This window comes from Acinonyx jubatus, chromosome E4, assembly GCF_027475565.1.
Source record: "Acinonyx jubatus isolate Ajub_Pintada_27869175 chromosome E4, VMU_Ajub_asm_v1.0, whole genome shotgun sequence".
Classification (NCBI taxonomy): domain Eukaryota; kingdom Metazoa; phylum Chordata; class Mammalia; order Carnivora; family Felidae; genus Acinonyx; species Acinonyx jubatus.
In genome coordinates, this window is record NC_069395.1 from 60,864,764 (window position 1) to 60,890,388 (window position 25,625).

Consider the following 25,625-nt stretch of genomic DNA (forward strand, 5'->3'; position numbering starts at 1 on the left):
AAGGAATCACAACACCAAACCGTCTGACTTCAGAGATAGGGGCCACTGGAAGTCTTCTGATAGGGCTGGTCTCTTTCGAGTTCATCTTTACTCTTTGTGTATTATCCTTCAGAATCCCAACTGTAAGACTGCAGCTTGTAAGAGCCCATCTCGCTTGGTGAATCTGATTTCCAGTATTGTATTTCTAGTCCCTTGAGTCCATTGAAAACTCTGATCGGCGTCCGTGCTTTTAGAATCAGCAGATTCCTCTGCAGAAAAGTGCCTGCAAATTCTTAACTCATATCTGTTGGTTTTCTCTCTCAGATTTTGATCATGCAGTTTTGCTCCCTGTCTTGGTGTATCTCTGATGCATTCAAACAAATGTAGTATTTCATCTTTTTCCGGCTTTTCTAGTTGTTTCCTGCAAATGGATTGATCAGTACTACCTATTCTCTCACGGTAAGAAGTAAAGCATTCTTTACGTTTTAAATATAACATTTCAATTTTTTCTTTCCTTTTTCCCCCTAAACTCTGAGGTCCCAAGAGCAGAAACTATCTTATTCATCTTGGTATGCCTAGCATTCAACACAGAACTTGGAAACAATACAGGATTGTTAGATATTTGTTGAATAAATGAATAAACACAGATTTTGCTTGGGACTGGTGACAATTAGTGCTCATTGTTTTTGCCCTTTACCAGAAACTGAAAAAGAGCATCACCCGTGAACAGTATTGTATATACCACGGGCAGGGCAGTGGGAGCTGTCCCTTCTAGATGTAGTCACTTGGCTACAATTTAGACCAACAAAAAAAATTTTTTTCCCTGAACAGGAGTATTGTGTCATTGACATTGTTAAAAATTTCTAATAGCGATTATCATACTAAAAAGCAGATGATTTTAGGTATTCTCTGTTTTACATTTTCAATAAAAAAGGTTCCCTATTGTATACAATGTAAAGATGTAGGGTGGACTGCTCCCACCACATAATCCCTAGTGTGCCTTGGCTCATGACAGTGGAGGCAAGTGAGATGGTTGTGGGGCACATATAGCTGGGTTTATGGAAAGGAACGTGTCCATGTAAGTGAGTGGGTCAGCTTTGACACACTTCATGTCCCCTCACTGTCCTATTCTTTCCTGGGTCTTTGGGGAAACATTATTCTGGATTGGATTATTTTTAACTACACTGTGGTAGGCAAATGTTAGAGAATTATTTGCTCCAACTGGAGGGATCCCATGTTTGGGTATGCTTTCCATATTGGATTATAAGCTCCTTTGAGGACAAGCACACTCATTGTTCTGTTATGAACTCATCTGTTCCATAGCACCAACTCCAGTACTGCAGAGAATTGGTGTTTCAGAAATGTTAGTTACATTGAATGGTTCTCCCATATGTGTTATTTCGCACATAAAACGAATACATTTTGTTGCATTTTTATCTCTTAAAACCTGGATGAATTGGAATAAACTATAAGTTTCGTAGGCAATATATGACATCCTGATGAAAGGCCCTTTGCTTCCTGGGATATAATTTTAAGAGAATTGGTAATATATGTTTAGGATACATTATTTGTTTAAAAGAGGAGGGAAACACATATTTAAAAAATAGATGGTTTTATTTCATGAAGAAAATGAGACAAAGGTTAGTGAGCAGCCAACCTACACAGTAAAGGGAGCTGCCACACACACATCAACTGAGGATCCTTGTATCAGAAGACTTTGGAGACACTCACAAAGCTCCATTGAGAACATGCTTCTCTTTAGTTGTGCTTTTATTTACCTGTTATCTTAGATGTTGACAATGAAGTTCACCTACATAGATATCTAGAAGCCATGACCACATAAAAGAAAGCAATTTGAATCCCTTACATCCATGATTATTTTTGCCTTTGTGTAAGCATGAAGTCAGTTTGTTGACATCTCTGAGTAAAGTTTTCAGGGTCGATTTTTTTCTTTTAACATCACCAACACCGAAGGTTAAGGTATTCTGTTTTGTTTCCATTCATCCTTTCTTAGAGAGTCATTCTGATCCTAGAACTCTTGTATTCTTTATATTCTTAAATATTCCTTAATTTTTATTCTCATAAATTTGTCCTCAGTGTAAATGAGAAGCTTATTGATAAGTTGGTATGTTTCTAATTAACTATGTTAGTCATTAATACTATTCACTAAATATTTTGGACTCTCCACCATTCCAGAAATATGATAGGATTGAACTTCTTAGCATTAGACTGGTTGAGATTATGTGACAAGTTGTGGCCATTATATTGTGAGAAAAAGGGCATGTGTTACTTCCTGGCCAGAATTTAATTGCTTGCTGATGTAAGACCCTCCAGGGATCTCCTTTCCCTCTGATACAGTGACCACCAATATTGGCTTTGTCAACTTGGGTCCCTGAGTGGCCTAGGTCCATCTGTGTTGTTGCAAATGGCATGATCTCATCCTTTTTATGGCTGTGTAACATTCCATCATGTGTATACCACATTTTCCTTATTCATTCCTCTATTGATGGACACTTAGGCTGCTTCCACATCTTAGCTATTGTAAATAATGCTGTGATAAATATAGAAATGCACATATCTTTTTGAGTTAGTGTTTTTGTTTTCCCTGGATAAATATCCAATAGTGGAATTATGGGATCATATGGCATTTCCATTTTTAATTTTTTGAGAAAACTTCATACTATTTTCCATACTGGCCGCACCAGTCTGCATTCTCAGCAATATGCAAGAGGGTTCCTTTATCTCCACATTCTCACCAACACTTGTTTCTTCTATTTCAGCTATTCTGACAGATGTGAGATGATAGATGTAATGGGACAGATGGTAGCTATACCTGTGGTGAACACAGCATGACGTATAACCTTGTCAAATCACTAAGTTGTATACCTGAAACTAATGTAACCTTGTGTGTCAACTCTACTCAAATAAAAAAAGTGTGCAAATAATAATAACAAAACCTCTGTGGTTTTAAGCCACTAAGATTTTGGGATTATCACCATGCTTATCAGTCTGAGTTCTACCATAAAAATAGAGCAAATAGGGTACACACTTATTAGGTGGGGTGGGGGGAGAGAGAGAGAGAGAGAGAGAGAGAGATTGACTTATTGCAAAGGACTGGCCTATCTTTAGTGGGGCTGACTAGGCAAGGCTGAAATCCCCAGGGCAGGCTGTGGAACAGGCTGCAGGAACTTGGGTAGGAGCTGGTGCTGCAGTGCACAGGTGGAATTTCTTCCCGCTAGGACACCTTTAGTTCTGCTCTTGTGGCCTCTCTACCTGACTGAATCAGGCCCAGCCAGATGATATGAAACAATCCTCCTTACTTAAAACCATCGGTAGACTTTAATCATATCTACAAAATATCTCCTCAACAGCTCCTAGGTTAGTGTTTACTGAACACATGGGGGCTGTCACCCAGCTAAATTGACGCATGCAACCGAGCATCACACTGTGGCACAACGTGATTAGGCTTCCCTGATTACATGACCATACCAACAACTAGCAAGACTTGACTGTCAGCAGACGTTAGACTTAAAGAATCTATCTCACACATCCTTTTCATATAGATGACTACAAGCTGACTGGCTGAGTGACAAACTTCAAAATAAGAACTTTGTTTTCAATCCATAAATTAAATGGTAGTTTTTATGGCATTCTTTTAACTTTTGAACAAGTGTCCACAATGGGCTTACTACACACAACTGTTGACCTTCTTCTGATATTATAAATCCCTACCCAAATTTAGTAGGAAGAGGCGTCAGGCTGAATATGCCTTTACCCTGCCCCGCTTCCTCTGATCCCTGTCATGGCGTTGTGAAGGCCCGTCTTCTGCTTAGGGGTAGTGTGACTACCATCTTCCACAAATCTCTGTGAACTTCCACTTGCTCCAAATATTCAGCATATTATTAGCAATTTTTGCATTTATTAAGTCAATCATAATATGTATTTAAAAACAATTTCTATATTTATAACACATCTGCCTCTAGTTAGCTCAGTGTGTGTGTTCTGCACTTCATTTTCCTCATATATTTAAAAAAAGATGTTTTTGGGCTTCAAGAGTCCTAATTTTTCTTCCAGCTCTAACAAACTCTGTGTCTATGGTATACTCATCTCCTGAATGGATTTTTCATCTGTGTCCTCAATGCTTCCAATTTATCTTTATAAGTCCAGGATATTTGGCAACAATCAATTTGATGTAGAAACTTACAGAGTGGATCTGGGGGATTTACTGTGGAGATCACCAGTGTGGGTCTGCATCTAATCATGACACAGTTACCACAGCCCTTCTGTTATTTCTTCAGGATATTATCCTGGGGATAGCTGTAACTTTAGGAAGTGTGTTAGGCCCCTCAGGATGGTAAGGAACAGACGTGCAGTCAGGTTATCTCAATTAATGTGAGTTTATTTGTGTCGATACACAAGAAAGTATAAAAGATAAGAAAGCAACCCAGTAACTACAAAGTCCAGCCTCACTGTTCAAGGATCAGTCATTACTCCAGTAACCTGAGAGCAGATGCAGTGAGTCAACAAGAACTCTTGAGTGTTTCACATGAAGCATTGCTGTTACTGGTCTAAGGTAGCATCACTAGAATGACTTCACTCTTCCCTATTTTGGCTGATTTTACTGCTACCCATCTCCTTTGTATATCTCATATTCAGACTCCCTAAAGGAGAGCTGTGGTTGGTAGGGCCAGGTGCCATCTGCTAGGTACATCTCTCTTCCTAGTCCACTCCCTAGCCTGTAACTGGGTTTCTTTGAGTCACGGTACAGTTGGCTGTGGCCAATGTGGAGTGTTCATGTGACAGAAACGTGCTTCTGCTCATGGGGGAGCTATGGATATGGTCTGTCCAGGACTCTAGGAAAGCTATAGATCCACCCAGAAAATATGGATAATAACACACAGCTTTATTTCTGGGGACAAAAGAGCTTTTTTTTTCTCCCTGACACTTTCTTATGAAGGATTTTGAAGTGCTCTACCAATGTCATAACTTCCCTGAAACTATAACATTGCCTTTCTCTTATTACATTTTTTGGGGGAGAACATTACCTTTAATAATGTATACTTTCTAAAGGGCAGATAATCTCCACTTTTAAGGAAAAGTAAGTGAAATTGTAGATTAAACTCTGAATCATATGAATGCTGTTGGATCATATTTTCTGAGTTGTCTTTAAAGATCTTCTTTCCCCATTAATATTGGACAGTCACATAAAATTTCAATATTTTTAATCCTGGAAATTGAGGTCATACTCCCAAGATCTGTTGAATACTTATGTGGGGAAACTCTAAATTAGAAACCAGGTCAAGGTGCGGCTCAGTCGGTTAAGTGTCCAACTTCAGCTCAGGTCATGATCTTGCGGTCCATGAGTTTGAGCCCTGCATTGGGCTCTGTGCTGACAGCTCAGAGCCTGGAGCCTGCTTCAGATTCTGTGTGTGTGTGTGTGTGTGTGTGTGTGTGTGTCTGCCCCTCCTCTGCTTGTGCTCTGTCTCTCTCTGTCTTTCAAAAATAAATAAACATTAAAAAAAATTAAAAAAAAAAAAGAAACCAGGTCTGTCCATGTTTCTGTCTTAACAAGAGTGCAGAATTTCTCGACCATTCCTAAGATTATTTCACCCATGGAAGACAGGAGAGTCCATAATGGAATTGACAATTTTCAGCATGTCTGAGGCCAGAAGGAGCAGGTTTGATAGCCAGATTTTGTCCAAGGAGAATTTTTTCCTTACTAATTTTTCTATGAAGTAAAAATAAATCATCAATAATCTTCACCCTTCCTATGATTTAATTGGCTCCATGCACAATTGTCTCTTATTAGAATGTTAGGCAGATTTATTTTTTAAGCATGCAATTTCAGGATTCAGAAACTGCTGATAAAATCAAATCATAGTTGACTATTGCAGATTCATCAAGTTGGCTTTATTAAGCCTTTGTTAAACTCTCAAATGACAGCTTTAAAAAAGTATGCTTCTTCAGAATTTCTCTATCTACAAAAGGGGTACCCACTGTGTACTTTCTTTCAGAGATAAGGCATCTCAAATCCAAGTTACTCTAGCAAATCAGTAACACTGCACTCTGTGTGGGTCTTGTGAAAGGAACTGTAGTAACCACTCCCAATGTGTTGGCGTGAGTAGGCCCTCAACTTCTGAGTGGCCACACAGGAAGAGAATTTGTACATTTGGAGGAGTTGGTTTGGATGGCTTTCAAGGAATCCTCCAGACCTGAGATTCAGTCTGGGTCTGTTGAGCAGACACCAGGTGTATTTGATTATGGGTAGAAGCTTGGAAGGAATAGAGTGTGGTGGGTGGGGAAGTACGTGAGACTTGTATCCACACATATCTGTTCTGTCACAGGGAGAGAGTGTACAGTCTGGAAGCTGAGGAGAAAAATAAATGCCTCATCTCACAGAAGGAAAAGACCACATAATATTTACTTATGAAAAAAATCGAGCATTTGGTTATATGAAAAGCTTGAGAATTTTAATGATTGCCCCCAAATTCAGCCCTTTATCACACCGATGTATTTAGGGATCTTAAGGTTAATAGTATAGATATGTCCAGGTACAACTTTGTCCTATTTACATAAAGAAACATTAAAATCCAAGATATCCTTTGTAACAGAATCAGAAGTTTAGTAGTTTAACATAACAGAAGAAAATGCAGAATAGCCTACTAAGTCTCCCATTTCTTTCCAGCAAATTGCCAAAGGAAGCGGACATGGTCGGTGACCTTTTTTAGAACTCTGTAAGTACCAGACTGCTTGCTGATGGGTCAAAAATAAGAAAGTTTGGTTTTTACTACTTCAAGAAGCTTCTAAAGAATACCTATCTAGTCACCATAAAAGCAATATCTTCATAATTCAGCCACTGATGAGAATTCTCTCAAACGAGAAAGGCAGACAATGAACTGGGGTTGACTTCGGGGCTATTAAAAATCCTCTGTCAATTTAAATCAATAAGGTAAAAATGATGAATAGCTATTTGGTTATCAGCATCAAAAAGAAAAAGGAAAAAAAAAAGCTAAATCATAGCAAATGGAAAAATGCTGACTATGGATTCATTTATCCACTCTACCTTAGGCCAAATGGACATTATATGAATCTCTCCTTCAAAAGGCTTATAATAAAGTGCACCAGTTCATTGAGAATAAGTACAGAAATCCAAAGAATTGAACATTCGTCCACAATGGGGCTGTTCATTAGGGACTGAGTCTGAATAACCAATAGCAAAGTCTCTTTCATTGCAGAAGGTAACTGTTCCATCACAAGTGAAGGCAGCTGTTTACATCCCTTAAGTGTTGATGATAATGGGATGAATTCTGGACAGAGAAAGTCACACAAGTGATTATACATATGAAAAAAAGGCAGATTCTGGGGTAGAATTCCTGAGACAGACGGACCCTGGGTCTGATCTTATCGAGAAATTCTTATAGTCTTTTTATTTTGTTTTGTTTTTCCCTGGAATTTAGTTCAATAGAAGTTTCTAAAAACAAACAGAGAACTCAGAATGAATCAGTCACTTGAAAATAGCCACAGGCTGGTGGGAAATGGGCTTCTGTCAGTCCCAGGTTCAGCGAGGCACTTTGAACAAACCAGCAACTGCAGTGACAAAACACAGTTTTCTAAGGGCGAGATCAACCAACAATGTGATCACACCCGTCTCACCAAGAGCCACTTGAGAAGTGAGACAAACAATAAAACAGATACAGCCTGAATAGAAAAAGGTGCCCAGATCTCCACAGACACAGTGTTCACAGCTCTTTTGTTTCTTTTACTGGGTCTGCTTTGACTTTTAGATACTAGTTTCCATTCTATGTTCCACGGGACTCTGAAGTCTGCCAGCATCTCTTTACGAGGTCCTTTAAAGTGGGGACATTTTCAGTGTGCCTCGCTCCTGTCATTTTCAGGTACTTAAAGTGTGGCATTCACAGAGCATGGATATGATCCAGAAGATTCCACTTCCTCTCTGGTGGTTTGATAAGCTGTGATTCAGTTAGCGGATGCACTGGAGGCCAGTGACAGCACAGAGGAGGCCAACAGTGCTGATGTTTGACGGTGTGTGTCAATGACTTGGGGGTGGTCAGCACTGGGTGGCTTAGGAGGAGAGCAGGCTACATGAAAGCTGATGACACTGACACGTGTTTTTGACCGGAAGACCCACGAGAAGTTCTTACTGGACCACGCGGTAAGCGTAAGTGTTCTCACAGAGTGAATCACCGTTTAAAATCAATGCTTGAGAATAAATAAGGCACTAGGTTGATGTAAGTGGCACAGGAATCTAAACTACGGTCTTGAATGGTGTTTGCATTCTTTTTCCCCTTTGGGAAATAACTCCTGGAATATTTATGGAGGAAAAGAAACTGGAGGTTAGGTTCCTCGGAATTTCTGGCAAGGACATCTGTCAGATTGTCTCGAATTAAAGTGTTTTTGTTCTGCTTTGCTTTTTCTCTTGGGAAATAACTAGTGGAGAGTGTGTTGGGGAGGGGGTGGGATAGAAGTTGTCTGTTTTGCACAGACACAGAGACGGAAAGAGAGGAAGGCCACTTTTAGGAGGGTAGATAAAGCATCCAAATGCAAAAGAAAGTTCTGCCAAATTAAATGTTCTGTTAGGAGACATGGGCCCATTTATGACACTCTCTGTTCAGGGGCTGTTTTCCTGGCTGCCTGGAGGCCAGTGCTGCCTCCTGAAGTCGGCGACCTGGCTGAGGGGGGTAGACCGCTGGGCCAGGGAGGGCTCTGCTGCTGCTGGTGCTGGTGGCACAAAGTCCCGGGACACAGTTCCTGGTGCCACTGTATTGATGGGCTCAGAGGGAAATGGCAATGGTGGCCATTTTATAAAGGATGCCATTCTCTCCTATCACATGTGGAAGTGAGGGACAATGATAGGGGCCCCATTACGCCAAGCCAACGCTTGTCCCACAGCTGTGACACACATTCCGGGTGATACTTGAGAACAAACAAGGAGGCAGCGACACCTCTCCCCTTCGATGCCCTTTTCAAACCTAGCCCCGGTTGCTTTTCTTTGCCCAGAATGGAACTTGGTATGTTTGTCTCCATGCCTACTCTTTGCTTGTTCTTTTTTCTTCCTTTTTAAAATAATCTCCAAAGCCACCTTTATTTTACTGAGATGATTGGCAGGCTAGCCACCTACTCAAATAAGGACTGGGTATACGGTCCATATTTAGAATCTTATGGCCCGGCCATTATTGGTGAAGAATTTTGTTAAGAATCGTGCGCTCTCTCCCAGCTCTCTTCACTGACTGGCCAAATAGCCAGTAAAGCCTATCTTGGGAGCAACAAGAGAGGAACTACGTGACCACTAGCTGACAAACAATGGCCCTTCCACAACCAGTCAAACCCACTGGATGAGATTCATAGGTTCTTCCATGACTCTACCTGGTGAAGTAGAAAGCAAGTCTCTGGATACACAAAATAATAGAGATTGTTTTTCCCTGCTCTGAAAACACACGTATATGCCGGTCCTAAAGAACGATCCCCAGCACAATGTCTGGCTTCGTGTGGATGTTATTTATGCCGAAGTGACCCGACAAAATGCGCCATCAAAATGATGATGACAATCCTAATCTCCAGCGGGGTTTTTGAGTTACTGTGTTCACCCACATTTGCGGCTGGAGGCTATGGATTTGTTTTCCCTTGTAGGTTCTCTGGGAGAACCTGGTATGGATTATATCAGGATACCACAAAGATTATTTCAAGAAAAAGATTATACATCACAATGCTTAGCATTTATATAGGTTCTTTTGATTTCAAAACAAGTTATAAATATTTCCTACCGTGACAACATCCACGCGAGGTAGGTGAGTATTACTGTCCCTACGTTACCAATAGAAACACGAGGCCAAGGAGTGCAGGACTCTGTCCCAGGTCCTAGAGAGTCAGGAGCAAGCTTAAGACTGGCTTCCTGATGGCCACCTGCTCTGAGCTCCAAAGAGGCCATGCCTGTCTCTAGTGTGGCAACAGTCTCCATGAATATAGGGTTATATATTGTATAGATATAAAACAGCAACACACAACGACATTCTAGAACAATAATCCAATATTTTTGTTTCTTAGTAAAATATGTTAAGCACAGTATTTAAATTGCATTTCTCTGAAAAGCATTTGGTATATTAAATAGCTCTATAAAGCTTTGCTGGCATACCCTTAACAGCATAATGAATGATTCTGAAGAAATTAAAGTCCACAGATGCATAGAGATCTTTCCTTTATAATACCAGAAGCTAAACAAAAATGTGAAAAACTACTTTTATTCTCATAATGCAGACTTAATAGCTTGCTGGATATTAGCAGGCAGCTACATGATTTTTCTGAGCTTGAGAGAAAAGATACATATTGCTGGCTGTGGTTTTAAACTACCAATTTCAGGGGGAAAGGTGGTTGAAAGGTGAAAATTAAAGACTGCCATCTCCATTTGGTATCCCCTCTGAGGAATCCCTACATTTCCAAAAGATGCCGTCAGACTCGGAACTCACATCGAGGCGAAGACAGGGGCGCCGCTAATAAGAACATTTTTTGCAAGGAGAAAATGATACGAAATAAATGGAGCGGTATCAGAAGAAGATGAACAAGGGGGCGAAAGAGTGCTTTTCAAGAGCGCGGAGGCTGGCATGAGATGTCAGCTGTTCATGCTCAGACGACTGTACAGGTCTTGGAGACGGTTTACAGAGCGAATACTTGGCTCGATCGGTCTCTCGGCTGGGGTGAAAGCCTCACTCACCTCGCTAAGAAGGGTGTGAAAGCGTTTACCTCATGCTAAGCTTCGTAAGAATGGAACAGGTAGGGCAGCAGAAAAAGTTCTAAAACTAGGAAGGAAGAGGCATCAAAGTCTTAAAATCTGTATGCAAACGTAAAAACTAACTTCCAAGCTGAAAGGACATTCTCTGTCAGGAGTCACAGGTACAAAAAATCCTACACTTAGTGTACACGCCGCTAAGATATTGTTAGATAAGATATTACATGGCGTTCGGAGAATATTTCTTTGTGAGTGTGCTTTTTTCCCTAAAAAAAGACATATTAAATTGGTTTTCTCTCCTCAAGTCCTTTATATAGAAATAGGAAACACGAGCTGTCCCGGCAGTCCCTTCACATTATGCGCTGGCGGGGTCCTTGGTGCTGGCACCATACGTGGCACTTTTGTTTGAGGCGGGTTTGAGTCTGAACAGGCTGGAACAGTTAGGCTGTTTGGTCGGCTGCAAGGTCCTGGCGTAGGGCGAGTACCAGTCCCGCTCAAACACATCCTTAAGCTGCTTAATGATGCTCCTGTTGTTCCTCACATCTGCCTGGTTGATGACGAGGCCCGTGCCAGCGTTCTGGGTAAAATCGTTCCCCACCCAGTCAAAATTGCCTGCGAGCAAACAAAGGAGACAGTGGCACGGCGTTAAGATCACTGGGGAACATTCCGCATTTAATGAAACACACAACAGACTCTATTAAAAAAAAATAACGACAAGGAGACTGAATTGTGTTGACAGCTCAAAAAAAAAAAAAAAAAACAAAACTCCAAGAGGCCTTACATATGGCATATTAATATTTGCATATTATTTTGGCATTTTCTTCAGCTTTGCTCAACTTGAAACTCAAAACAAGGAATCTGCTGGGTTTTTTTTGTAAATGTTATTTCTTATTGACATTCACAAGACACACTAAATACAGCAATATTGAAAATATATAGGAATACACTTAAAAAGCCTGTGAACAATTACTACCTTCTCAAAGAGACGACATCTAATCCACATGTACAAATGAGGGATTCTAATTACAGTGCCCAGAAGCTTGCATATTGAAGAAAAAGCTGAAGGCAGAGAAGGAGAACCCGTTCCTATCTGGATACACAAAGCCCTCCTTGCCTGGACTGTAAATCATTTCCTGGGTCCAGGATCTGGCTCCTTGGCCCAGGCATGGAGGCAGTTGTGATGACGGTAGGCTTCCCAGCACGACTGTCTGGTGATACTTGGTGGATTAGTTTGCTAGGTCTACTGTAACAAAGTTCCACAGATTTGGTGGCTTACACGACAGCAATTTGTTGCCTAATAGTTCTGGAAGCTAAAAGTCCAAAACCAATGTGTTGACAGGGCTGGTTCCTTCTGAGGGCCCGGATGGAGAATCTCTTCCAGGCTGCTCCTCTGGGCTTCTACATGGCCAGTTTCTCCCCTGTGTGTCTTCACATTCTCTTCCCTCTGTGCATGTCTGTCTCTGTGTCCAAATGTCCCTTGTCTATGAGGGCACCAGTCAAATCAGATCAGGGCTCATTCCGATGACCCCATTCTAACTTGATTATTACCTCTGCAGAGATCCTGTCTCCAAATAAGGTCATACTCTGAGGTACTGGGACTTCCAACATATGGATTTGGGGAGGACACGGTTCAGCCCATAGCAGGTAGTAAGGCTGGAATCTGTCCAAGAAGGGGCTAATTGTATCTACGTCAATCACATGTAGTTCATCTTCTAGGCGAGAGTAGATAAAAGACAAGACGACCCCAGAGTGCCATATGAATCTCCTGTCTTGCCATCCATCGGGGAGAGGGTTCTAGCAGGAGAACAGTACCAATAAATGCACATTTACTGAGTGTCCAATGTCTACCAGGTACATGGGGCCATGTTATTTCTTCTGACCATTTCTTAGGGACCATGATATAAACCAGAATATGACAGTCCCTGACTTCAAGGGGTCCAGGAAGGAAACACAATGATTATAATATAAAGAGATGTAGGTATACAATGCCACAAGGGTAAGAGAAAAAGAATTTCTAACTCTGGCTGGATGAGTCAGGAAAACATTTTATTGAGGGTAAGGTTAAATTCTTTACTACACAAATGGCAATTGACGGATGTACAGAAGCTCATTGCTTTGGAAATTAGAAAGCCACACCCCCAAAGAGATGTGGACAAAAATATGATCAGGATCTTGGAGCATGAGGTGGAAGAGTTAGGGATAAAGTCACGATATAGGGGCCTTAGAGAGGGAGAAGAGCTCTCCTTTATTAAGTGCCTAATATGAGCAAAGTGCTAGGCTTGGCATTTGTATCCATTACCTCACAGAGTTGGTAGGATTTACGCCTACTCCACAGACGAGAAGCCTGAGGCTCAAAGAGGTGAACAGATTTTCCTGTCACATGGCTAATCAATGATGGACCCAGATCTCCACAATGTATAATACAATAAATGAAGCAGTGTCCTCACCAACGAAGATTTAGCTGCATCAAGACTGACAAAATGATTTCAGAAATGACCACCAGCCTGAGTCTGGTCTAAGCTCCCAAATCTGTGCTCCTCTTTGGTCCAGAGCTGTTTTCATAAAGAAAACTGAAGGCTTTTTAAGTGTAGAGCTTGATCTCCAGTCCCTCAGCAGCTCTTCAGCCACAGCTGCAGGGATATTTGCTGAATAAGACAGTAGGCATCCTTGACCCAAGGCTGGCCTGGCAGCCATCTGTGGGGGAAGAAACATCCACAGAGAGCTGATAGGTGTTCCTTCACAACGCTCATCCTGTGGGCCCCCTGCTGCTCTCTGGAGTCCCCACACTTTTTCCATATGGCACCAGAGGAGGCTGTTTCCCTGTCTCTCATGAGTTTATTCCTCAGGGCCTAATACCAGGTCCCTAAATCAAATATTATCAGCATAGAGAAAGAACTCTTCCTTCTCTTTTCTATCTCTGTCCTCCATCTCATACTGTCTCCCTGCCATACCCCCAAACACCACACCGACACTATTGATAGCTTCATGATAGACATAACTGTGGATGAATTTTTACTGTTATAAATTAGTGAACTGTCTGCCGAATGGTTCACAATACTGAGTGGGAGTCTCTTTGACAGTGGTGTGTTTCTGACCACGTGCTCTCAGACACATGGCCACGCTCAGGGGCTCTGTGCCGATGCTCAGCGCCAGGCTTGGACTTCTTAGACTGGGGATTAGTAGCTGCTGCAGGTTAAGAGTTATTTTGGAGCCCGCTGGCAGGCAGTGCCTTCTATCCATTCCATCAGCGGAAGGACTTGTGGATAAGACCCTAAAGTCTCGTGCCTACAGCTGAGCGCCAGGAAGTGAATTCATTACATCAATACATTATCTCCTTCAATATTCACTGCAATCCTATGAGGTGATAATACAAAGTCCATTGTACTGACGAGGAAATTAAGGCGCAGAAAGGTTAGGTAATGTGTCCGAGACAGGAGTGAAAAAAATACCAGAGCCGAGTTTCAAAGTCAGCTCTGACCCCACAGCCCACCCTTAACTTCTGTTCCATGTCACCTCCAAGCCTAAAGGCCAGCTGTGCATTTTCCCTGGGGACTTCAGCATCAGCTGCTCAGCTGGAGCCTTGGACCACACTGAACTCCACTCATTTGTGGACCATGCTCTCTGAAGAGCACAGACGTGGAAATGTGAGGACAGGGGAAGACAAGGTGGGGGAGAAGTGACAAGATTTTGGAGGCTTATTCTGTGAGATTCAGCTTTTCCCTTCAGCACAGTGATGGAGCCAAGATCCTGCACCTTTGATCCTCCAAAGCTTTACTGAGGTTCTTCTCAGGAACTGCAGCCTGAGGCAGCTTTCCCAAGGTCTACAGAGGACGTCCTCCACCAGTGTGACCCTTTCCCACCTTTCACTTCCTCATGGTTTGGCTAAACTTCAGAATCATGGATGCGCTCCAATATTTTCTGGGACACTGTTGCACCCAGGCCTGAGACTGCCATTTCCGCTTCCAGAATGCAGGTATAGACGAGGGTATAGATAAGCGTTTAGACAAGCTCACGGGGAAGGTGTATGGGCCTTCAACAAGATTTCTGAGTGCCTTCACCTAACATACCACTCCATCAGCCCTCAGACAATTCAGACCAACTTCTGGGCAAATGTGCCAAACTAGACTCAAATACAGTCTACAGAATTCAAGGTTAGAGCGAGGACACCATTTGGGGAATCTTCTGAAAGTCCTGCAAAGATTTAATGAGCTAGAATGCCATGCAAGGATCAGTGTGGGTTTTTCTTAATTTCGCATTCTCAGCAGGTGTCTGAGTGACGACTTAAGAGATTTCCAGAACATGCTGATCATTATTTAAATTATCAATGAATTTTCTCTCCGGATGCTCTTTAAATATTTTTATACAATAACTATGCTTTGCTCTAGGGAATTAATGTTTCGCTCAACTGCTGTGTGTAAAATGAACTCATTTAAAATTGAATTATAATAGGGCTCCAGAAATAGACCCACGTAAATAAGTCAGCTGATCGTGAGAGAGGAGCAAAGGCAATCAAGGGAGCAAAAGTAGCCTTTTCAACGAGTAGAAATGTTTGCCAGAATAACTGGACATGGGCGTGCGGAAAGTGAATTCTAGACACTGACCCTTTCACAAAAATTAACTCAAAATGGGTCACAGACCTAAATGTGAAATGCAAAATTATGAAACTCCTGGAAGATAACGAATAAGAAAATCTAGATGAATTTGGGTTCAGTGGTGAGTTTTTAGATACGACACTGAAGGCACGATCCAGGAAAGAAATCATTGATGAGCTGAACTTCATTTCAAGTTAAGATGTTTACTCCGTGAAAGACACTGTCAAGAGAATGAAGGGATAACGCACAGGGTGGGAGAAAATATTTGCAAAAGATGCATCTGATAAAAGATTGTTATAATTATGCAAAGAACTCGTAATACAGGTTCTCATAAGAAAGAAAATGAAAAATAAGAAAGTGAAAAAGTAAGAAACAGAAGAAAATGAAAAAAGAAAGAAAATGAAATAAGAAATAAGAAAGAAAATGAAAAATATGATTAAAAAATGGGCCAACGACCTCATCAAAGAAGATACTCAGATGACAAGGTAAGCATATAAAGAGATGCTCCACATCATATTATGAAGGAAAGGCAAACTACAAGCAATCATTAGCTACACTACACGCGTATCAGAAGGGCCCACATCTGGAACTTGGGCAACACGAAACGCTGGTAAGAATGTGGGCCGATAGGAACTCTCGCTCACCGCTGCTGGGAACTGACAACTGTGGCGCCACGTTGGGAGACCGGAAAGCTCACCGCTGCTGGGAACTCAGCATGGCAGAGCCACCTGGGGAGACAGGCAGTTTCTCGCAACACTAAACATAATCTTACCGTACAATCCTGCAATCACGCTCCTTGGTATTACCCAACAGGGTTGAACACATGTCCACACAAAACCTACGTGTGGATGTTTATAGCAGCTTCATTCATAATTGCCAAAATCTGGAAGCAGCCAAGATGTCCTGAAGGTGAATGGGTAGGTGAGTGGATAAAGGAACTGTGGCAGATCCAGACAATGGAATACTCTTCAGCGCTCCAAAAAATAAGCTGTCGAGCCATTAAAAGATACAGAGGAAGTTTGGGGCACCTGGGTGGCTCTGTCAGCTAAGTGTCTGACTTCGGCTCAGCTCATGATCTCATGGTTCGTGGGTTCCAGCCCCACGTGGGGCTCCGTACTGACAGTGGGGAGCCTGCTTGGGATTCTCTCTCTCTCTCTCTCTCTCTCTCTCTCTCTCCCTCGTTCTGCCCCTGCCTGACTCAAGCTTTCTCTCTCTAAAACGAAATAAATAAACTTAAAAAAATTACAGAGGAAGCTTAAACGCACGTTACTAAGTAGAAGAAGCCAATCTGAAAAGGCTACCTACTATGATTTTGACTACATGATATTTTGGAGAAGCTGAAACTCTGAAGACTGTAAAAAGATCAGTGGTTGTCAGGAGTTATGGGGAGGGAAGGATGAGTAGGTGGAGCACAGAGAATTCTTGGGACAGTGAAGCTACTCTATATATTACACATTTGTCAGGACCCATAGGGTGAATGGCATCAAGAGAGAACCCTAATGTCAACAATGGACGTTGGGTGATGCCGATGTGTTGATGTAGGTCCGACGTATAATGCATGTTATAAACAAATGTACCACTTTGGTGGGGATGTTGATAATGGGGCAGGCTGTGTGTATGTGTTGTGGGGGGCAGAAGGATGTGAGAATTCTGTATTTTCTGCTCGATTTTGCTGTGAACCTAACTGCTCTAAATAATGAAAGTCTACTTTAAAAATGTAATATATGGAGGAAGTTACCTGGGTGGCTCAGTAGGTTGAGCATCTTGACTTTGGCTTAGGTCCTGATCTCGCAGTTCATGGGACGGAGCCCTGTGTTGAGGATTCTCTCTTCCTCTTAAGGCCCTCTCTCTTCCTCTCCCTTTGCCCCTCTCCCCTGCTTGCATGCACACTCTCTCTCTCAAACAAACAAACAAAAATGTATTCTATGGGAAGAAGAAGAGAGAGCCAGAAATCCGTATTTACTAAGGATTTAGACAGATGCGAGACAGTGTTTGGAGGTTTTCATATATTATCTCATTTAATCCTTCTATCACCACCAAAGGGTAGATGCTATTATCCCTATTTTATAGATAAGAAAACAGAGGCACACAGAGGCTCAGAGAGATCACGTGACTTTCCATCATCTTCCAGCTTCCAGTGCCAGTGCTTGAATTCAAACAGAAGCTTTTGTGACTCCAAAACATTTAATTCATTAAAAGAACTTTAGGACACAGGTGCCACATAACTGCTCCAAGTACACATGGCACTTTAAGTAAACCCCACAGGTAAAATATCCAGACCTGAGTTCCTAATCCAACTGTGCCTGAAACCTGATCCATCCCTGTATTTTCCAATTATTGAGCCTGAAATTCCCAGTTTTGATGAAATGATTTTGAGTTCGTTTTTGTCACTTGCTTAAAAAGAAGCTGATTCATTCTACTCTCCGTAAGCTGATGAACATGAGAAAATCCAAACTATTACATCTTAAGCCACTGAGAGGGACAGCATGAATAAAGTAACATTCTCATATCCTAAAACAGCTTGAATAATAGACATTTAAAAAAATTCCAATCCTCTCTTCTCCTAATGTGGACACATGACTATTCCAAATGGAAAAAGAACACCTTTCTAGAAGGCAGGATGCAGTAACTAACTGTCCAGTGGCTGATGGCAGTGTCTTCCTCTGGTTCCAGGGTGGGGGTGGGGCTCTGGGTGCCGTGGATCCTAGAACTCGCTCTTCTTCACATCTGCATGTTTAAGTCAATTCCTGTCTTACGGTCCTCATTTCTAAACTGTAGGTGATAAAGGCCACCCTCCCTATCAGCAAATGAGATAGGGGCGCCTGGGTGGCTCAGTTGGTTAAGCATCTGACCTTGGCTCAGGTCAGGATCTCACAGTTGGTGAGTTGGAGCCCCGTGCTGGGCTCTGTGCTGATAGCTGAGCCCGCTTCAGATCCTCCTGTTCCCCCCTTTCTCTGCCCCTCCCCTGCTTGTTCCAAAAATAAATAAACACTAAAAAAAAAAAAAAAAAAAAAAAAGCAAATGAGATAAAGTGGTTTACAAAGCACAAAGGGCACATTCCACTCACTCAGTGAATGGGGGAACACCCATATTCCATATTCTTTCATTCCACACACGGTTTTCTTTTCTATTTGGAGACTGCCACTTCATCTTTACAGTAATAGCCACGCTGCTGTTTTGTGATTTATGTACCTTCTTTTATAGATAGTAATTTCCACTCTGCAGTTGATGGTACCAATTAAGGGGTTACCCTGGACTCACCCACACTGTAGGAAAGGAGAACAGATCCGACACACGAGTAAACAAGTCCGCCAGGAGGTATGATTTCTGCATCTGGGTTGTGAAATTACCTTACAAATAAAAACTAGGGTGCCTGGGGGGTTTAGTCGGTTAAGCGTCCAACTCTTGATTTCAGCTCAGTTCTCGCAGTTCGTGGGGTCAAGCCCTGTGCACATGAGGAGGTGCACTGACAGCACGGAGCCTGCTTGGGATTCTCTCTCTCTCCCTCTCTCTACCCCTCCCCTGCTCGTGCTCTCATCCTCTCTCTCTCAAAATAAATAAACATTTTATAAATAAAAATAAAAAATACACGAATCAGGTATTATCTGTGTGCCAGCGGTTTTAACTGTGCAAGGCGCTTCGCAGATATCCATTCCACTTAAATTTCACGGAATGACGTAGAAACTATTATTAGCCCCATTTTACAGATGAGAAAACTGAGGTGTAGACAGCTTAAGTAAATTCTCCAGGGTTAGGCGTTTATAAAGCGGCAGAGGTGGGGCTGTTGTCCAAGAAGTGCTCATTTTGGCGCTGAGCGGCCACCACGTCTGCCGCCGTAACTCACGACAGGTTGGCTGCGGTAGGTGGGTGGGAGGGGGCCCCTGTGCTCATTCGACCACCAGGGCTCACTTTTGATGAGCCATTTGCCTCCTCGCCTATCAAATGAGGCAAGGAGACCAAAGGATTTCCGAAAACACTTACAAAGAACATCTTCTGTGGTGTCCTCGTGCTTGAACCAAGCCCTAGAGGAGATGTTCGGTTCAAGAGCTCTTGGCCCTCACCCTCCTGTTTCCTCCAGGGCCCCATGGGGTACGGAAAAGCACAGTCGGACCGCCACTGACCCGCACTGTCCCCTGAGGAGGCTGACACCTACCGATATAAGCTGCGCCGTCTGTCACCATGTACTTGTTGCGATTTAACTTAGGAAAGGCGTGATCTTTTTGTTCTTTTGTAGCACAAACATTCTCTCTCTCCAGATCAAAGAACTTCTGTAAGACACAACAATAAACCCATTCATAAAGCAGGTGAATAGACAACATTTTTGGCTTTGTGCAAGAGCACAAGAGCGTGTCTTATCCAAACAGCCGCAGCAGACCTCATACTGGGCTATTAAAGCCACAATCTTGTTTCTTCATATAGAGGAAGCTATTTTTGTTCTCAAGCCTATATGGGCGACAAGAGAGAAAATTAGCGTGCTCAACTAGGTCTATAATGAATGCTTTGAAGCTGCAAAATGAACACAAAATTCATTCTTTCACCAGGGCGAGGGCCAGACGTTGGTTTAATTCTCATCGTCGTATTCATCAGGGTGCAGTAGCATCTGAAGTCGGCCTCAGGGCGCTTTCTGTCATGCACACCGATGAACTGAATGAATATTCCTCTGTGTTGCATACATTATAAGAAGCAGCAGGCTCGCGGCAATGACTAGCTGATTAAGCTGGGGATTTGCAAAGGTCAAAAGAGATTTTTGCCAAAGGAACAAATATTTTCCATCTAAACACCTAGGTCTACAAGCTCTTTTAATAAGCAAGTCAAAAAAAAAAATCATTTCAACCCAGGAATCCTGAATTTCAACTTTAAAGCGACCCGAAAAGCACCTGAGGCCCGGGATGTGGGGGCTGACAGTGGGGGTAGGCGGGCTGGTGCCTCTGGAATCTGCTGGAACTGGTAGCTGCTTAGATGAGGACTGAACTGTGACAGAGCTCACAGAATACACACCATCAAAGGTGAGGTCTCAAACCTCCTCCACACCAGAAAAGGCTGAGCATTTTCAGCACTGTGTGTGGAATCTTCCTGGATTGAATGTCTTACGGCTGTGGGATCATGCGTGTTTGAAGGAAAGAGGCAGAGAGAAAAATGAGATGCTACCCAGAAATGGAGACATCATTTAGTTTGAAAACTGTAACTGTCTGGGGCTCCTGGGCGGCTCAGTCCGTTAAGCACCTGACTCTTGGTTTCAGCTCAGGTCATGATCTCACAGTTTGTGAGTTTGAACCTCGCATCGGGCTCTGCAACTGTCAGTGTGGAGCCTGCTTGGGATTCTCTCTCTCTCCCTCTCTCTGCCCCTCTCACTGTCTCTATCAAAGTAACCAAACTAAACTGAACTAAATGGAACAAAACGAAAACTGTAAGTGTTCCAGTTTGGCTTGGGGAAACAATGAGGGTTGGTCTTCCCCTTCTCCCAAGGGTGAGAAAGGAGTGATAAACTGGATGATCACCAAGGTCCCCTGCAGCCCTTGAAAATTCTATTCTGATTTTCTGCAGATTCCTTGAGATCAATGGTGCACAGGCCAAAATCTACTCCCCAAGAACTGTCAGTTGCACATCACAGAGGACAGTGTTACCTGGGGCCACATTACCATGATGATAGGTAATGCTGCATCAGTTCCCTTTCTTCCCAGTTCCTGTCTTCTACAAAATCTGTGTCATTTGGAGGGCTCACATATAGCCACGTTTTGTGGACTCTTCCCATGGACTTGATTAGCTGTGAATGCTCTTAAGTCATAGTTATATATCTGTGAGGTCCTATGATACCCACCTGTCATTCAGTAGGAGCAGTCACCCTGCTCAGACATTCTATCACAACACAGGTCCACACACTCTACTGCCTCCTTTTGAGGAAAATATTATTGTGGAATCACGATGGATGTAAAAAAGAACAAAATATACATCCTAATTTAAGTTGGGGATGTCATCACTGCTTGAGGCTCTACAGAGAACTCATTTGCTCTAGAAAGCTGAAGATGCCCAAAAGAGGGAGACAGCTTTATCTGGGAGACTAAAGTGGCAGCAGAAATCATACTGTATTCACGGACATACTACTAAACACCTAATATGCTGTAGGTGACAGCAAAGACTTTTCAAAAGTGATTTACTTTTTAAATGTTTTTCAAAGTTTATTTAGAGAGAGAGAGAGAGAGAGAGAGAGAGGCAGTGAGACAGGGAGAGAGAGAATCCCAAGCAGATTCCACAATGTAAGTGTAGAGTCCAATGCAGGGCTTGATCCCATGAATGGTGAGATCATGACCTAAGCCGAAATCAAGAGTCAGACACTTAACCGACTGATCCACCCAGGAACTCCAAAAGTGATTTATGAATTTATTAAAAAATAAAAGCCTAGCTGACAGGGGCAATTCTGTGAATGCAGTCTGTTTCCCACGAGTCCCCTCATGGACATAAATCCCCCCAAGCCAAGGATAGGGGTGCCCACTCCTCCGAGGAGAGAGATTCCCTGCCTCACTCCCAGGTTGTCTGCTTTATCAGGGCTTAAAGACTCCAGAAGACATGCTTCACTCAAGGTCCCGATGCCTACTTGTCTTGGAAAAGCTCTCATCCATCTGTGTTCTAGATGTAGGGGCCGCAGGCTTCATTCCCACCCAGGCTTATCTTGATGCTTAGAAGTGCAGGGCCTGGCTTCCATGAGGACCAGAGTCTCTATTTCGTGAAACGTCCAATGGTGAACTATTAATGTTTGGTTTATTCAAGTAATGAGACCATGAGTGTTTGCAAAGATGGAGCTAAGTAGAGAATAAAATAATGGATTCTACTTTCCTTGTAATTTCTTGCAAGTCTTAAATGAGAGCACTAATTTCATGATGGAGATTTCAACTGACAATGGCTTAGAGAAGAGATAGGAGCAAATGCACCATGTGTGATGGGCCCCAGACATTTCTTCCTCTGCTTCTGCTTGTATTAGTCACATCTTCTTATTTTCTGTATTCAGATGCTTTGACCTTTGGGTCCTGCTGAGCCTGCAGGGATTGCCCTTCTGAGGGCTGGCTAATTCCTAGAGACCGCAAACAACTTGCCTGTGAGCACACTTCTCATATGTGAACCAAACAGTCCAGGGACCATACCCAGAACCACCTCCTTTATGGGCTCTCACACTCTGGGTCACTATCCGTCTGCTCTAATCACCCCAGGGTCAGGTACCAGGAAATCAGGGACAGCTCCTGGGCCCACTGAAATTATTCAAACTTGCCGATCCTAAATTGGCTTACCCTGCTTGCTTGTTCCACCACCACGTAAACCAAACAAAGGCCCTTGCCCATATTTCCCCTCACTCCTGCCTTATGCCCCCTTCTCTTGAGATCTATGGATAAAACAAACTATTTTTGCAATGGCTGTTGTCTTCTGATCCATTGATGTTGTCACACCTCAATCATAATTAAAGTTATATTTTAAAACACTGTGATATCTGGTAAGTCTGATTATGGTACCCCTCTAAGTGCAAGCATACTGTACTCTGAGTAAATGACTTCCCCCAAAAGATTCTTCACCCCTCTCCAAGCACATTCCCCGTTTGAGAAAATGGCAAAAATGACTCCACATCCACCATGTCTTGGACATGGGCTGTGTTCCCTCCACTCAGTGGTTCCCATAGAGCCTTCCTAAACCATCAGCTCCCTGTTTTATTTCATCCATCCATCCATCCATCCATGCATTCCAGATATATGCTTTGAATGCTTTGTGCCAGCATCATGCTAGGTCCTGGGAATACGATGGTGAACCTATTCACTGCCATGCAGCCTCACATGCCGCTTCGGTTATCTGGAAAATGCTATCCCTGCAGATGAAACAATCCCCAGCATTCTCTTGTCCATGGAAAGGTACTGAACACAAACTGACTCTATTCTCCTGGTTCTCTGCCTGGCTTCCTGGGTCCATCCAGTGTTTCCTATAATCCCTGATATCTGATTCCAAACTAAAGTTGGCGCCCTGATGCAACTCCTGGTTATCACACTCATTTGCAAACCTGGCACGGAAAATAGACCTACAGTAGTAATCACAGACCTGTTGTTATTTCCATTTTATCGAGAAGTAATTGACGTCTATCACTGCATAAATTTTAGTTGTACAGCATGATGTTTTGATTTACATATATTGTGAATGATGATTGCAATAGGTGCAGCTAACAGCCATCTTCTCATACATTGTATCATACAGATACAATACAAAGAAAAGAAAAGAAAAGACAAGAAAAGAAAAGAAGAGAATGAAGAAATGTTTTTTTTCTCTTTGTGATGAGGAAGCTTTGGATTGATTCCCTTGACAACTTTCCTACATATCCTACAGCAGCATTAGTGGAAGTCATCACGTTGTACATTATATCCCTAGTACTTATCTTGTAACTGGAAGTTTGTACCCTTTGACCACCTTGCTTCAATTCCCCCGCCTCTCACCCTCCCCCCCACCTCTGGTTACCACAAGTCTGATCTCTTTTTCTATGACTTTGTGTGTGTGTGTTTTAATTTTAGATTCCACATACAATTGATATCATACAGTATTTGTCCTTCTTTGCCTGACTTATTTCACTTAGAATAATGCCTTCAACGCCCATCTATGTTGTCACAAATGGTAGTATTTCCTCATTTTTATGGCTGAATAATATCCCATTGTATATATATACCACAACTTCTTTATCCATTCATCCACTAACGGGCACATAGGTTGTTTCTGCATCTTGGCTACTGTGAATATTGCTGCTATGAACATGAAGATGCAGATACACTTTTGAGTTAGTGTTTTGGTTTCTTTGGGATATACTTCCATAAGTAGAATTACTAAATCACATGATAGTTCTATTTTTAATTTGTAAAGGATGCTTCATACTGTTTTCCATGGTAGCTATACCAATTTACATTCCTACCATGAATTCCCTTTTCTCCACATATTCACCAGCATTTGTTACCTCTTGTCTTTTTGGTGATGGCCATTCTAAAAGGCATGCTGTGGTATCTAATAGTGGTTTTAATTTGCATTTCCCTAATGACTGGTAATGTTGAGCATCTTTTCATGTACCTGTTGGCCTTCTGTCTATCTTCTTTGGAGAAATGTCTATTCAGCTCCTTTGCCCATCTTTAAATTGGGTTATTTGCTATCGAGTCATATGAGTTCTTGATGTATTTTGGCTATTAACCCCTTATCAGATATGTGGTGTGCCAATATTTCCCCCCCCTTCCATAAGTTGTTTTCTCACATTGTTGATGGTTTCTTTTGTTGGCAGAAGCTTTTTAGTTTGATGTAATCCCATTTGCTTATATTTATTTTTGATTTTGTTGCTTGTACTGTAGAGGTCCTATCCAAAAAATTATTACCCTAATCCATGTCAAGAAGCTTTGTTTCTGTGTTTTCTTCTAGTAATTTCATGGTTTCAGGTCTTACATTTATGTATTTAATCCGTTTTGTGTTACTTTTTATGAGTGGTGTATGATATGGGTCCAGTTTTATTCTTTTACATGTGAATATCCAGTTATCTCAGTACCATTTATTGACAAGGTTGTCTTTTCTCCATTGAGTATTCTTGGCTCCCTTGGCTGTGTATGCTTGGGTTTATTTCTGGTCTCTTGATTCTATTCCATTGGTCTATTTGTCTGTTTTTATGCCAGTACCATATTTGATGACCATAGCTTTATAGTATAGCCTGAAATCAGAAAATGTTATAATTCCTTCTTTGTTCCTCTTTCTCAAGACTTCTTTGGCTATTCAGGTTCTTTTGCAGTTTCATATATATTTTTCAGTGTTTTTTCTACTTTCTACATCTAAAAGATGCCATTGGAGTCTTGATAGTATTGCATTGAATCTATAGATAGATTTCGGTTGTATTGACATTTTAACAATATTACTTCTTCTAATATCTTTCCATTGTTTTGTGTTGTCTTTCATTTATTTCATAAATACCTTAGAGTTTTCAGTATAGAGATTATTCACCTCCTTAGTTAAATTTATTCCTAAGTATTTTATTGTTTTTAATACTAGTGTATATGGGATCCATTTCTTTATTTCCCTTTCAGAAATTTCATTGTTAGTGTATAGAAACACTACTGATTTTTGGGTGTTAATTTTGTATTTCTGTAACTTTGCAGAATTCATTGATTAAATATAACATTTTTTTTTTTTGGCTGAGTCTTTAAGATTTTCTCTATATAAAGTCATGTTGTCTGCAAACTGACAATTTTGCTTCTTCCTTTTCAATTCTGATCCTTTTTATTTCTTTTTCTTGCCTGATTGCTCTGGCTAGGACTTCCAGTACT

The 25,625-nt window shown here is 41.9% G+C and overlaps 1 protein-coding gene across 7 annotated transcripts in view; it reads right to left on the reverse strand.

Moving 5' to 3' along the window:
• Positions 1 to 11,010: 11,010 nt before the first annotated feature.
• Positions 11,011 to 25,625, reverse strand: part of PLD5 (phospholipase D family member 5) — a 416,641-nt gene continuing 402,026 nt past the window's right edge. For 6 of the 7 annotated variants that reach the window (XM_027046397.2, XM_027046399.2, XM_027046400.2 and 3 more), the window contains 2 exons: positions 19,466 to 19,580; positions 11,011 to 11,332 (listed from right to left, as the gene is read on the reverse strand). In XM_027046397.2, the coding sequence (XP_026902198.1) occupies positions 11,076 to 11,332; positions 19,466 to 19,580 (372 nt within the window). In that variant the 3' untranslated portion in view covers positions 11,011 to 11,075. Of the gene's footprint in view, positions 11,333 to 12,418; positions 12,515 to 19,465; positions 19,581 to 25,625 lie in introns of all 7 variants that reach the window. The other variant, XM_027046398.2, reaches the window with a different exon arrangement.